Source organism: Apis mellifera, linkage group LG3, assembly GCF_003254395.2.
Source record: "Apis mellifera strain DH4 linkage group LG3, Amel_HAv3.1, whole genome shotgun sequence".
NCBI lineage: Eukaryota > Metazoa > Arthropoda > Insecta > Hymenoptera > Apidae > Apis > Apis mellifera.
The window spans coordinates 10,822,023-10,838,219 of record NC_037640.1 but is presented as its reverse complement, the minus strand read 5'-3'; the positions used below and the strand labels follow the sequence as shown (position 1 = coordinate 10,838,219).

Here is a 16,197-nt window from a genome sequence, read left to right as displayed (position 1 = left end):
GCGTCGCCGAACGCGTACGGTGCCGGAGCCGCCCACCAAAGTAACAAGGGCTCCGAAGCGATCTATATATGAAGGCGGAGGTGCTCTCTGGCTCGCGCGAGTAAGTCGTAAAATCGAGTGTAAAACGAAACGAATTACTGTGATCGGTACTCGTCGAGTTCGAGGGCTGTCCTCGCCGATTTTTATTTTGTTACAAGCGGTATCTCTTATAGGAGATAGATCCGACGCTCTCTCGTTAAGGTCGACGGTGTAACGAGATTGTGGATCGTTTTACGCCTTGGGTACAGGAGAGGCGTGAGCGTACACATGCGTACACTGCTATTATCACAGCTCTATATATATATAAATATTTATGAATATAAATATAGATGAATAATTATATATATATGTAATGCAAAGGAATATTTTTGGATCGAGAAACATATATACACACGCCTCGTTTAATATAGGTCGTTCAAATCGATATTGTGCCTTTTCTTGAAGAACTATAAAGATCGTTTTTTTAACTATGCGTGATCGAGATATTATACGATAAACGATGTACTCAGCTCAGTGCATCATAAGCTCAACGAACAATGGTGCCTTCGACTTGCCACAGTGTGAAGACCCGATAGACAGTTTTCTCCTTTTTTTTTTTTTTTTCTTTTTTTTAAATAATTATAAGGAACGATACCTTGCTATCTATATACAATAGTTATTGTACATAGGACAATATGGAAAAACGGAGAATCGTCCATGCCGTCACGAGTGTGTTCGATACAGGGACCATTATATAGAGTGTAATATGTAATATTCTATTTAAATATGTGTAACGCACAATATTTTCTTAACGAACCGAAAGAGAAAAGATATATGCGGATCGACGTATGTCTGTCCATAAGCTGCGATAGTCTCATGAGGCACCTGTAACACGCGACACTTATTGTTTAGACAAGTTGTAATTGAAATCCACAGAGAGAGAGAGAGAGAGAGAGAAGGGATTGCTCCGCGTTGGACGGAAAGTCGTGAATCGTGCCTTCGAAATAACAGTTAGGGTATAAGGAATTCTTGCGTAGATAAATCTATTAAATTATGTATCTTGAAACGCAGCGTTTCCAAATGGCCTTTAACACCGATCTTATTACCGATTAACTAGTATAGCATACTATATTAAATGTAAGATACAAAAGGCGATGTAAGTTTTTTTTTTCACGGTCGACGGGAGCCTCAGAGAAATCGTCTTCAACCCGTGAACGGGATCAACGTTCCATACGCAGACATTCCATTCGAACGATGTTTATTCTTCTTTTTTTTTTTTTTAAATACCTTATTGCTCTCTTCCTTTTCTCGATTTCAACGCGAGGATTATCCGCGGATTATTGCCAAGATCTCTTTTTAAATAAAATAAAAAAAAGAAAAAAAAAAAATTCGTTCAAAGATCGTGTCAAATTCGCGGATATTCGCATCTTGTATACGCTATCTATCGGATTTCGTTTTTTATTGTACTAACTAGCGTAATTATCGTTTAAAAATAAAATTAAGCTGATAGACGGGCGGTAAGACGATTCGCTGATCTCTCATCTGCCAAAGCCAAAACGAGAGAGTTTTCTTCCTCGAAAGAGAAAGAGAGAAAAAAAAATGCGTGATCGGCGGCGTAACCAGATTTGGTGGTATGTACGCATAATAGAATATTAGGTATTAATCCGTAGATTGTTACGAGAGAAAAGAAACAATTATTCGTCGATGTATCGTGGAAGACGTTGGAGCCTCGTTTCACGCGTTCACCGCAACATGGACGCGGATTTATAGCGGTACGATAATCATGTTTTTTTTCCCCCCTGAATCTTGTTTAATCTCGTTCGCTTTTCTTTAAACAGAGAGAATTTGTAAATATATATCTTATACATCTATTCTTTCTATTTACGCTCTGTTCTCCACTCATTATTTCTATCCGCTCATCTATAAATTCGTGGTATATTCGAATTTCTTTTCTTTCCATGTAATTGTCTTTTCTCTCGATTTTGTACAAAACTGTTTTTACATATATTTTTTTTTTTTTTTTTTTATATATATATATTATATAAGGAGCTAGATTATCGATAGTTTTGTAAGACGATATACATATAATAATGTTTCCTTTTTATCGTATCACAATATGGATCATCGAACAGAGAAAAAAAAAATATATATATATATATATTATATGTATAAAAAGTATAATATATATATTTTATATATATATATATATTTGCATATAAGCATATGTAATTAATTGTTGCATTTGAGGATCGACGCGATCATGTTCCTTAATGCAATTCTGAATTACGTGTTAACAAGTGTGATGGAGATTCCCCCCCTCCCCCTCCCCCTTCCCTTCGAGACATTAGAACGCATATGGGTCCAACGCAATTTTCTATGATATATTTTCGCGAAACCTATAATAATGCTCCTAAGGAGAGACATTTTTTTATTTATATATATAAAAGAATATATATATATATATATATATATATATGTATACATAGAATCTTTGTAACGAATTAAGTGTATCTTCACACGACTGCCTTTGTATTTGTTAAAGCCACGAAAAGTCTGCCAAATAGCGAACGACGAAAATATCAAGAGATATGTTAATATTCTTTTTTTTTTTCTTTTCTCTTTTTTTTTTTTTTTTTTTAAATAATATATTGTAAAGAATCAGACACGAGCTCAGACAATAAATGACGCGTGATAGAATTTATAGTATATTCGATCATATTATATTGTTACATACGATGATGAATTTGATATTTTTTTAATCAGATGTATGATTCAGAGACGATGTAATGGATAAATAGAACGTGGAAAGGAGATTTTTTTTGAAAAGGAAGATTGTTAAATTAAGCGTAAAATTAAGATGTAAAAGATCATTGTGTCAATTGTGTTCAAAATTTAAATGAAATGTAATAATTGCGATACGCATCGATCTTTTTTTAATGAAGAAAAAAAAAGAAGAAGAAGAAGAAGAAGAAGAAGAAAGTGCGAAAGAGATGAATAGATAAGTTTACACGCTCCAATTTACAGTTATCTATGATAAGTTTAGAAAGAAACTTCCAATTATTGATAGATTCTTGTTATTCCTTTGTAACTTGTAAAAAGTACTGAGTTTTATTAGTATTAACTATTCTATAAACTAAGGATTTGTTTGATCCTATTATATCCTGCCTTCCCTCCCCCCCATCTCTTCCTTTATTGTCCCTTTTACATCCGGTACCCTCCAATCCTCAATATTTTTTATAAATAAGTTATGTCTTTTAAACAGATGTAATAATAAAGATAATCTAACATTCACAATAGGGTTGTTGTTCTGTTCAATTGTACTATGCTTCCAGGTTTTTTTTATTCCTCAATGATGTAAGCATAGATACGTTCTATTTTTTTTTTTTTTTTTTAAGTATATAATTACAACAGATTTTTACACGACAATCAAATTGTATCATAGCAATAAAAAATAAAAAAACCTGAAAATTTCCCGAACATACTTGATTCGTTCAATTTCTTTCTTAAAAATTGCAAAAAAGAAAAAAAAAATTGTCACAATTGTATTCTAAAAAGTATAGAGAACGAAGGTAAATTAACAACATTAAAATGATCACGTTTCATTGAATTGAAGAGGTCATGAAGAATTCACTTTATTAAACGACGAAAGGAAACAAAAAGATCGCTGAACAACGATGATCGCAATATTCGTACAAAGTGCAGGCGGTGTATATACAATCTTTCGCTCACTTTCTCCCTTTCTTTCATACGCTTTTTCTCTCTCAATCTTGCTACACAAGTAACCTTAAGAACGGAAATGTAAGCGAAAAAACGTAACCAAGAGATCTTTGGAACGAAACGGTTCGATTATCACACGGAAAATCACGCATTCTTTCATTTTCGTTTTCATTTCTCTAAGGAAGACGAAACTTCGAATTTAAATTTTTCCTAATCATTTCCTTCCTTTGTCGATCGATTCGATTTATATTAATTTTTTTTTTTTTAGAGAAAAATCGGAATGATATGATTCGATTTCGATTCACATTTCGATCGATGAAACCGTTCATATCGAAAGATCGCTCGTTCACGTTTTTATCCCCTTTTCCTCGATATCTTTCACAGGTTACGATCTCTTACACATTCTCCCTTTACTTCTCTCAGACTTTCATCATTCATTCGTAGTCGCATCTCTTCGCTCGAGAAAGTTGTAAAAAAAAAATTTCTTCCTTTTCTTCCACGCAAGTCGCAAATTTCACGATAAATTGGACATTTTTTCTTTTTTTTCTTTTTTTTTGAAGATATTACGGACAATCGGATATCGCAGAAAAATTATTAGCAATTTATTGGCACCTATTTTCGAGCGAGCTTTCGTTGTTTGAGGTATTTCCTGCAGGTCGATCTTTTTTTTTTTTTTGGTTTGTATACAAGATGCTGAAAAATTCAAGAAATTTTTAAAAATACGTAACATTCGTTAAATCAAGTGAACAAGTAAACAACGTTGAACTTAATTAACGATAAATTATCGTAAGACTTAATATAAAAAATTATGATAAAAAAAATTATAAAAGTCTTTTTTGACTATACATGTTTTATGTATCATATAATACTAACAAAGATATTTTTTTTTTTTCTTTAAAGTATATTAAATTGTAGATTACCGTTTTCTAAAAATATTTGAAAATACATATATTATTTTTCGTTTGATGATTTGTCAAATAGCATTACATTTTAAGTGAATGAGATCACAAGTTATTATTATTAATTTTTGGTTCTATTTTTTTTTTTTTTTTTTTACTTTTTTTAGCCATAAGTTTTATCACTTATCAAGGCTTCTCCAGAATTTTTATATATTTTATATAAGAGTATAACGTAATAAATTTTTTAATGCCCCGACATTAATTACCTTCTTATAAAAATTCTGAAGATTTTTTACTTTACTTTAGTAAGCTTCTATTGGCTTATTTTAATAAGCTTCTAATAAAATTTTTAACGTTTAAATTAAACTAAAATATAAAATCAAAAAAAAAAAAAAATCATTCTTTTCAGTAATTCGTAATATAATCTATCTAAAACAAATACGAAAATTTATCACTCGGACAACATTTTTTTTTTTTTTTAAGGGACGAAAAACGAATAAATAAACATATTTTATAAAATAAATAAATGTAACTAAGATTAAATTTAAATTCAAATTGGTGAAATATTACACTAAAAAATACGAAATATTGAAATATATTTGGCTAGACTTAACATTTAAACGACTTACGATTACACAAAATTCTATCGCCTTTACTTTAACGAATATTTCGTATGTTTAAAAATATTCAAGAATATTTATATAACGAGAACATCCTGTACAACCTGTTCACGAAAAAACGCGCATATCGATATCGTTTTCTTTCTAAAATTAAATATTATCTCTTGTTAGAAACATCGTGTTTATTAAATACATACGTTCGATAGTTATGAACAATTTTTTTCATACAAAAATTCTCTAAACGTATATTTACATGGACCGTTCTAAGTACCCTTGATTCGAGAGCTGCTAATAATTTTTCATTGATTTCTTTTTCTCTCTCTTTTTTTCTTTTTTTCATTTCAATCTTCATCGCGAAACACGCGACAAGGAATTTGTTTCGACGAGGAAAAATTTATTTTTATTTCGATTTATTATCGACGAAAGGCAAATTATTATTCGGGCAACCAGCACTCGAATTTTTCAATTTTATCGGAGAAAAAAAAAAAGCCTTCGACAAAAGCCTGAAAGATTATTATTATTATTAATATGAATGATTGACGAGTTGATGAGTGTATACGCAATCGAATGAAAAAAAAAAAAAAATGTGCTCATCGTTATTTGTGTCGAGAAAAGATATTATTCCATATTCTGTTTACTAAATGGGCGGTCATCGATGGAATAAAAAAAAAAAATAAAAAATAAAAAGAAAAAAAAAAATAAAAAATAAAAAGAAAAAAAAAAAAAAACTAAGAAAACTAGCAAATACAAATTGGAGACGATTATACTCCATTCAAGGTTAATTTTTCCTTTCAAATCATCAATCGCACATTTGAAGACGCTTAAAATGAAGAATTCTTTTTTTTTTTTTCAAAAATTGGGATCGATCAATTTAGCATTAGTCTCACTTTCCAAAAAAAAAAAAAATGACAAAAGAAGATATAAATCTCGATTAAATTCCACGTGAAGAAATCTTCCATAGAGACGTAAACACGAATATATATATAACGTATTATTTTCGAATTATTGCTACAAGTTAATCTTCGACTTAACAGACAATTATATATCAACATTGAGCAGTAACGATATAAAATATTTCAAGACTGAAAAAAAAAAAAAAAGAATCTATTAAATACACCTTTCGAATAACCCTAACAAGTAATCAAAAGTGACCACCCACTTGTACATAATATAAATCTCGATCCGATCTTTTCTCTCATATTATTCAAAAGAACGAGTTTTTTTTTTTTTCTTCTTTTTTTTTTTCCCGCGAAAGAGCAGCAAGTGTCCAACGACTAAACCACGCACACGTATAGCACGGATGTGGTCGGAATTGCATTCATTCGGAAGCGAGCCGAAGAAGAACAATATCTCCTCCACGACCTCATATTCCGCCAATAATCGCGTACAAACGTTTACACAAACGTTACATTAGAGCTATGCGTATTCCTCGCGTATCTCGTGGAATATCTGCGTTAAAAAACGGGAAGAGGAGGGAGGGGAGGGGGACCGTAGAAGGGCGGAGTGGGGGCAGGCTGGGAGAGAGAGAGAGAGTGGGGGAAGGGGCAGTTGTATCTGAAAGGACGATGGGAGGAATATATTTACATTATGATACTGGCAGTACATCTTCGTTTTTTTTTTCCTTTTTCGTTTCACGATGCGGAAACGCGGAGTCGAGCTCTCGCTTCGATCCGACACGAATCGTGCTCGTATACGAAAATCGATCGACTAATATCGAACGCATTTCCTTGGAAATAAGTGCTCTGCGCAAGAGCTATGTTTTTTTTTATGTTTATGTTTATGTTTATGTTACTCGCCTCGCCTCGCCTCGACACGCGGCTAAAACGCTGACTTTTTGTACAGGAGATGATTGTTTCTAAGCGGAGTTCGTTCGTTAGGAATTCTCTGGGATATTTCGTTTCTGTTCGTTTCGTCGCTTTCGAACCATTCTTGTGTTGCGCCTTGTTGCCAGATCGAGTATATTAAAATTGAAATGAAATCGGACATTTTTCGACATATTTTATTAATTTTTAACGAGATTTGACTAATGATCAGTGGAAATTTTTAATCTTTAGTTTAAGATAATAAGATGTATTGTCTATTGTTGGCTCCTAGATTTTAAATATCAATTTCGCAGAAGTAAAAAGAAAATTTTTCATTTCACATTTTCATCGACTCGATCTGGAATTGGCATATATATATTTAAGGAGACCTCAAACGAAAAACAGGCCCCCGTGGAACGTGGGAAATCGATCATTTTCGTGGAACTTATGATAGATAGATCGCAAGAACGTAACAAAATGAAAGAGAGGAAGAAAGAGAAGGAGGGAAGGGGGAGGGGGAGAAAATAGTTTAACAATACAATGAGTAATAACGCAACGCCTGATTAAGTGATTAATCTGGTCAATACGACGTTTCGATACGTAAGCGTCGATCTTACATCATTCTCTCTAAGTAACCTAAGTTGAACATAGTACATGAGAAACAATCGAGAACGAAATCGCGAAACTTGGATGACGCTGATCGAGGGGGGGAGAAAAGAAAATGGACTCGTTATAATTCCTCTTCTGTGTATAGTGTTCTCTCTGATCGCGAGTTCTCTCTGATCATTCGTGCGAAAAATGCACGAATATTTTATATTATAACACATTTTTTTCCCTTCTTTTCTTTTTTTTTTTCTCTCTCAACAACGCAAGCAAAAAGAAAGAAAGAAAAAAGAAAAGAAAATAACTCTACGTAGACGAGAACGAAGTTTTAAGTTGTGACTTTCGGTTCACCCACCGTTTCCGGTCTCTCTTCGTGCGTGAACGGATGAACGAAGAAGAAGAAAACGGGAGAACGAAAGAAACTTATACACATATATATATATATATATAAACGCAATAAAGAACGAAACGTTTAATTAAGAAAAAATTAACGTATTCATAGCGCAGTATATATTGTCTATATAACGTCGTTTATTAAATTATAACTTAAATGTTTGGCAGTGTCTTCGTCCAATATTCACCTACATATATACCGCTTCCTTTAGAGAGTAAATGATAACGCTTCGCGCAGTTTACCGCATAATTATTGGAAACAGAGAAGATATGCGTATACCATTCTAGAGATGTATCTATTGTACAAAAATGTTACGAAAAAATTCTATTTTAGTAGATAGAGTGTATATAATAAATGTGATTGAAAACGTCTGAACACACTTGAACACATTCTTTTTCTAATACGCGAAGACGATCAAAAGAAAAATTTCTTTTGAAGGAAAAACAATGTAGAATAAAAAACTTATATAGAAAAATGAGTGTGTTTAATTATTGGCAGAAAAATTGTACATATAGATAGAAATTGATCGAATTTCAATTTACCATCAATCACTAAAGTTTAACCTCGCCGAGTTTACGAACAATAGTCGGTCGCGACTTTGTAAAAAGTCTCTCTAAAGGAGTTACAATGGAGGAGAAAAAAAAAAAAAAAAAAAAAATTATTACGTATAGTAGATTAAATAAATAGCGCTTAAAAAATACCCATCTTAGGTAAGTCTGTCTATGCATGAATGACTCGCGGATTTCTCATATCCAGATATTTAGGAAAAAATTCGTATGATTATTATTCTATGAAAAAAAAAAAAAAAAATCGAAAATCAAATGAACGAACGCAAAATCGCAATAGATTACGCGAAACATGATTTTTTTTTTTCTCTCTCGATTCTCTGTATTTTTTTAGTAATTCTAAAGAAAGACTTGATATTATCAGATGACTACAACCTTTCTTACTAAAAATTTTTCGTTGTTAAATTCTAATTATAATTATAATTCTTACTTATACGTGTCGTCCCAAATAAACTATTAAATAAAATTAGATTCGAATTGTATATAGAGTATATATTATTTGTGTGAACGAATAAATTTCTTCGACATTTTTTTTTTCTTTTTTTTTTCTGATAAATAAATTCTATCGATTCAAGAATTTAACAAGAGGAATCGTTCAAAATTTTCTTTCAAATATTTACCGATCTCAGTAAGCTCTGACCATAGATTCTGTGCTGTATCGATTTTATATTTATAAATTCGAGAATCAGACAAATGATCTAGTAGTATAAATGATTTTGTACGAATATTCATTATTTAATTTTATTCAATTCAAGTCGTATCAGCGTTCATTTAAAATTCATTCTAAGAAAACTTAAAAAACAAATTTTCGAATAACGGAAAAAAATACGTCTACGCGAAAATGTCTATATTATTACACGCGAACAAATATCTTCACATGCCCTACATTTTTTCTTTCTTCATTTTTTTCTTTTTTCTTTTTAATGTAACAAGAACAGTTTTTAAAGATTCGCTACATTCTCGAGTTCAAAATGATCTCCTCTTCACGATCCGGAAAAAAACCATAGAGAAAAATTTACAATGCGTTATCCTTTGCACAGATAACTTTGGCCAACCACTTACGTACTCAGCCCTGCGACTTTTTTTAAATTGTACGTTATTACGAAATAGGTATGTTCTTTCCTTTTAGTCTTGTATAATAATGAGCAATGCTAGAACCGCATCCTCATCGTCTTGAACCGTCTATGAAAAAATAAAAATTCTTCTCTAGAAGATCTCGTGTAATTTTAATGGATAATTGCATCGTTAGCGACTATATACTTATCAAACATTATGTATTCGAGCGTAAAATTTAACTATAAAAGATAAAGATTGGTGCAAGTATGTGGCAGTATGATCATGCGTTAATTGATGATTTTGATTTTATTTATATTGTCATGTGGATAGAAGATGTAGACAACAGTTCAAGAAGATGAAGTTACAGAAGCGGATGTCTATCTCTACAATTGTATTGAAAAATAACCTTTTGCAGGATGTCTGCTTTTTCTTTTTTTTTTATTCCATATTTTTCTTTTATTCTTTAAACACTAACCACTAACGGTCGCTAGTACGTTAGATCAAGTGAGAGGAACAATTGTCAGTTTTTCAATTCGCATTTTTTTTCTTTTTTCTTTTTTTTTTTTTCTTTTTTTTTTTTCTTGTCATCATGGGATCATGGTCTGCTCCACAACTCATAAAAAAAGGAGCGATTGGCCAATCTCTAATGAATGCAAAAATCCAGCGCAAATGATTCTCTTTGCTTTACATTCGTCGATTTTTCTGCGAAAACTACTATGCTACAATATATACAATTTATAAAGCAATGTATCTGATTGTTCTTGTAAATGTTTTTCCTTCATATTCCATGCATTTTTTTATTTGCCTTTGTATTAAAATAGATATACAAACGTTAATTGAATTTTATGCATCGAAGCTAATCATGGACGGTACATTTTAAATATAAAAATCTGAATCGAATAGAAAATTCACGCTTTTTATATGGATAATAAAAAAAAAAAAAGAAAAGAAAAGAAAAATGTGAATCGATATTTCATTTTGAATAAGCGGCAAAACAAATTCATTGTCCAGCAATGAATTCATTGTTATTGTTGTTGGAACAGCGTTTTCACAAGACTCTCGATCTTCTTAAACGAATAAAATAAAATTTACATTTGCAAGAACAGTCATACATCGTACACCAATTAATAATACATACTTATTACATAAAAATATGTAACGAATGGCAGTGCATGTGACACAGATCAATTTGCCACTAATCCATTTCTCTCACATATCGAGCCTTTTTTTGAAAATGATCAGAGCAACAATTTAACGCCGCTCTTTTGCTCGATGATGTAGCGGAAATTTTTATACGATTGCAATGCATTTATAATCATAAACAAATTATTTATTGTTAAGTGTTAAGTCCCTCCCACTCGATTAGGTATTGAGTCTGACCGTTTGGTCCTATCCTTTTTGCTCTGATGACGAACTTTTCACCAGCAGCGATTCTATTAGCTGCTCCAAAATATATGTTCACCGATGACTTAAGATCATCCAGAGATATGTCGGGCGCACTTTGTTTAACGGGTGAACACTTTGGAGATGAAGGTACACTACCTTTCTTTTGCGGTTGCGGATCCGGGGGTGGTAATTTGTCATTGCTTTGACGTTGTCTAAGTCTCCTTCCATTTAAGGCATAATCAACACAATTTCCAATTTGACTACTAGCACTGCTTGAGGCACCGTTAAACGAACTTCTTAAATTCCTTGCAAACTCACTTTTAACTTCGTTATTACGCGCCGGTAAGATGGTTGCCGTCTTACTGGCAGTATGCTGATATTGTTGTTGTATTTGTTGTTGCGACGGACGCCCCCTCCGATGTTGACGTCTACGTTTTACTTGCCCATTTCTGTCTATAATAATGTCTTTTTCCGATAATTGTCTTTTGGCTGGCCGTACTACCGGCGGTTGAGATATAACAGGTGTAAGCGGTAGAGGTAATGTGATTGGACATTGATTGTACGGTGACGGGGTACTTGAATTTGTTTGATTGAGATTACCAGGTGTACCCAATAAATCACTGAGATTTCTAAAAGGATTATTCTTGCCTTCAAAGTCCTTGGGTGGTGGAATAAAGGAGTCCAAAGTCCCTCTTGAACTAGTTTCATCCCCACTTGTATCCGCAGGCGTCGATGGTGGTAAAGGATACATCAATTCCACGGAACTAGGCACAGATAATTCAGATATACCCGAGGTTGTAGCAGGGGGTGTAGGTGGACCAGAAACTGAAGTTGGAGGCGTGGGTGGTAGATCAGATGTTTCCGAGTTTCGAGATTTGCTCTATTTTAACGAACATTTAAATTTTTATTGTTTTCGTTACACGAATCTAATTATTATACGTGATACTGATTTATTACATTTATTATATATGTGATACCTTAGCTATAGCGTTTTTTAGCAGTTTCCTTGCTTTTCTATATCTAGCTTCTCGAACACCTTGAGCCTTACTCAAGGCAGCATCACCTTTTTCTCTTTTCTTATGTTTACGTAACATTCTTTCACGAGAACTTCCTAACGCCATTAAACGTCTTCTTCTTTGTAAACTGAGTTTAGGAAATGGGAATGATTTCTTTACAAAGCCACCTCCACTATACCTACAACAAATAAAAAAAATAATAACTCAAAGTGTTTTATCAAATGTTTTACGCTTTTTCGATAAATTATATAAATTAGAATCTTACCTTTCTCGTAAAGATTGTGTAGATTGACTCGGTGGACTTGGACTTGGACACGAACTTTGTTCTGCTTCCGAGTTTTGATAAATTGTTCCACGCATCACTACATCCGATGGATTCACTGGAATTTCTAAATTTTCTGCTGTGCTTTGTTTCAATGCAGTTAATTGTTTTGTACTTTCTGGTAAAGATATCGGTCTGAAACAATAACATTTTTTTTTAAGATCCTGCTGATCAATAAATAATAAAAAAAGCACGTATTTCGAACATTTATATTTTCGAACATAATAACTAACCCTGTAGGTGGAGGAAGATATTGCAGTCTTTTATTAGCACCCCAGCATCTACGTAACACTGAATCATCTATTACACCAGTTGCTGGAAGATTAACAATTGGACATGGTGGTGGTAATCTAACTCTAAGACCCCATATCGTAGTACGTTTTTTTATTTCTCTGCCGCATTTAAACCTGTTTCTATTATTTGTCAATATTCCTAGTATAGATTCTCTGCGTATTTGAGCACTGACATCCCTGATCTGATAGTAAGAAATACATACATGTATTTATAAATAATCTATTTTTAACTATTTTTAAAGAAAAATAAAAATATTTTAAACTTCACATTTTATTAAAAATTTATTAAAAACTTCTTACCCGAGGTGGAAGCTGTAAAGTATTCCAATTATCATTGGCATAAGGTACAATAACAGTGTCCAAATCATAATACTTTTTAGCATTGTAAACAGTCAAATTGTACAACATCAGGTGCACCAGATCTACCCATTTCAATTCCAGTCGCCGTACGAATTCTTTGCCATAATTGCACATTGAACAAACAAATACATAAAATCTGTAAATAATATCAATTATGAAACATATTTTAGAAATTAAATTAAAAAAATTACTGTTTTAAAATTATATACACTAATCTTACCTATCTCCACTGTATAAAGGATAAGTTAGGCAACTAACACATTTTTCATGAAACCATTGCTTGCAACGAGCACATTGCAACATTTGTGTATACCATTCACCATTGAGTCCACAATAACAATAAATTTGTTCTGCATTTACTCTATGATGTACATCCCAATTTAACATATTAGGCTGTAATAAATATTAACTATAAATTTTATGAGTATTTCAATATACTTTTAATAAAATAAAATATTTTAATACGATTAAAAGAAAATTACTAAATTATTACTAATCAATTATATCAAATATAATATTAATACTATAAAAGAAATTAATATATTTTAGATACTTACATCATACGGCAACTTTGTCATATCATCTGGTGGTGGCTGAGGTTGGTCCCTACCACTGCAAACTTTTCTGATACTTGCCTTTACCATAGAAGTTTTTGGTTCTATAACTTCACGTGTCCTTGGTTGACTATCTATACATCTTTTACACATCCAATGTGCCTCAGCTGCAGTTTCTTCTTTTAATATCTGAGGCTGTAAAGATATATATTTTTTTATAATAATTTTATAATTTATTGTATTCATACAATTATATGTTAATAACAATATAATTATATGAATTTTTTTTTGTATAAATACAAATTATATGTTATTACCTGATGACAAAGTTGATGATAACCACGACCACATTTGTCACAAACTATAATGTCATTATCAGTCTTGGGCTGAGATTTTTTACAAAGAACGCACATAACATCAGAATCTGGCATTGAAAGCTTTGTCAGCTCCTTAACAGAGGACCATGCGGAGGTGTTGTCCATAAATTTGACAAGGCATTTCTCCCTTGCCAAATCCACCTATATATAAGGTGTTTAATATAGTCAAACTTCTAACTATGATAAATCTAACAGCGAAACACAATGTAATCATATTTTATTAAAATATATAAAAAAAATCAATTATAATAAAAAAATATTATACAAATATACCTCAACAATTGTTCCAAGATAAAATTTTCCATCCTTGTGTTGTAGAAGAACATCATCCCCATGAGAGAAACCCAATTTCTGTTCCCTCGTAGTACTATCCGGCGCTGCCAGACTTTCTTCTGGCTCTGACATTTTCTACCCTGTTTCTATAGTCACACAAAACAATAGAAATATACTTTAATATATTGCAATAATTATAATCAAATCAAATCTAAATAATATAATTAAAAGAAAGTTATTTAACTTGATTAAGATATTATAGACAATTTCATTAGAAATATTTCAAAACCATTGTTTTCAAAAATATTATAAAATTATTCAATTTTTAAACTAATATTTTGTTTATATATATTCTAATCAATAAAAAATGAATACACATAAAAAATATATTTTGTTTTTAGGCTAAATAATGATATTAACAAGAAGAATATTTATAATGTTAGCTATAACCATCACATATATTCATGTGTTAAATTAAATTTTTAATACTATAATTATAAAATGCAAAATGACAATTAATCTCTTATGAAATAGCTCTTATGAAAATAAAAAAAAAATGGATAATTTTTTTAAGAATAATAACTCTATCAAGAAAATAGATTAACATTTCGAATATAACCACAGAATCTTAGTTAGTACAGAATCTTCTCTTTAAAATGTTTGTTGAAATCCGAAAGGAAAGCAAATCTTACATGCACGTACACATAATGCTTGGTCCACGCAAATGTGTAAAATAGATGGTCGTCCGCCAAATCATTCATTTATTGTACGTGTCCATTACAAGTGGCGATAAGTACGTTACAAGAATCAAAAAAGTATCGCAAAAAAATACCTGCGAAAGAAATAACGACCATATGATCGGCATCTCATTAAAAACCAGTCCGCGCGCTCTCGCTCTCGTTAACGAACGAGAGCACCTACAAATGCTGTTCTAAACAAGACGAAACGTCGCGCACGAGCGGCTACACTTTCGAGAACTTTTTTATCATCGATGACAAGTATCCAATGTGAAATCAAACTTTTTGCTGATCAAGAAAATAGGAAAGGCCTAGAAACCGATCAATTGACGAAGACACTGGTGATACGATAGACACGAACAACCCCCGGGACAGCTCCTAGCACCGGGCGGTGCTTGGACCCGGTGGTGGTGTTTTTAGGACAGAAGACCGCGCGAATATCGTTCGATCTCTGAACACCTTTTGTATGTCGTACCTCAGCGTCTTAGCTGTGGAATCACGCGCGACGTTCGGCCCTCATTTTCCGATTCCCGTCAGCCATTTACAACCATGGGGGCCCCGCCACGGTCGGTAGCTCTGAGACACACAATCGCGGCGCGGCAAAACCCTATCTCGTGAAGTCAGGATGGCGACACGCCGGCACGCATGCAACCGTAACGATCACAGCGGCGTCCGGATACCCACGTCGGCCACCCTCAGGATTACCACACGCCCTTAGTCACGGGCATCACCGCCGCGAACTCGGTGCACTTTCATTGTGTCCCTTGAAAATTCGAATAAGCACCGTCCGCCATGTTCGGGGAAACACTTGCTAGAAACTACGATGGTCAACTAAGCTACTGTGGTGGCAGTGCTCCCCGTAGGGATGTCTAACGAAACAGGGACGCCCATTTCTCGCGTTACACTTACTAGTTTTGTTTAGAAAGTATAATATCACTGCTGGAACATTATAAAATTATTGGAAACAGTTCATCAACATTACGAATCTTACTTCTAAAATTACATTTCATAGGTATTATAACCTCATATCACGTTCCATTAATAGAGATATTTAAATAACTATATAAAATATTTTTAAGAAACATTATTTTTAAATAAAAGGAATAAATTAAATGAATTATGAATAAAAATAATCGCATATGTACTTTTTTTTTTTTAATTACTTTTATATTATAAGCTGTATATTGTGTGTGGTGTGTACGTA

At 32.5% G+C, this 16,197-nt stretch overlaps 2 protein-coding genes across 6 annotated transcripts in view; one reads left to right on the top strand and one right to left on the bottom strand.

The window, feature by feature from the left end:
- Positions 1 to 3,312, top strand: part of LOC413289 (neurogenic locus Notch protein) — a 214,315-nt gene extending 211,003 nt beyond the window's left edge. The window contains 1 exon segment of the mRNA XM_006567988.3: positions 2 to 3,312. Within this exon segment, the coding sequence (XP_006568051.2) occupies positions 2 to 253 (252 nt within the window). The 3' untranslated portion in view covers positions 254 to 3,312.
- A 3,142-nt stretch (positions 3,313 to 6,454) lies between these two features.
- On the bottom strand, positions 6,455 to 15,810 carry LOC413288 (polycomb protein Pcl). Of its 5 annotated transcripts, none has more exons than XM_006567984.3 (11): positions 15,469 to 15,774; positions 14,949 to 15,088; positions 14,257 to 14,402; positions 13,924 to 14,124; positions 13,610 to 13,801; positions 13,273 to 13,445; positions 12,993 to 13,188; positions 12,633 to 12,874; positions 12,343 to 12,534; positions 12,039 to 12,255; positions 6,472 to 11,941 (listed from the first exon to the last, which is right to left on the bottom strand). In XM_006567984.3, the coding sequence occupies exons 3-11, from the start codon at positions 14,386 to 14,388 to the stop codon at positions 11,012 to 11,014; spliced, it is 2,475 nt and encodes an 824-aa protein (XP_006568047.1). In that variant the 5' UTR covers positions 14,389 to 14,402; positions 14,949 to 15,088; positions 15,469 to 15,774; the 3' UTR covers positions 6,472 to 11,011. The 5 variants fall into 5 exon arrangements, with proteins under 5 accessions (XP_016766776.1, XP_006568047.1, XP_006568048.1 ...); XM_006567985.3 differs by having other exon boundaries at positions 14,959 to 15,088; XM_006567987.3 differs by lacking the exon at positions 14,949 to 15,088 and having other exon boundaries at positions 15,089 to 15,810.
- Positions 15,811 to 16,197: the final 387 nt, after the last annotated feature.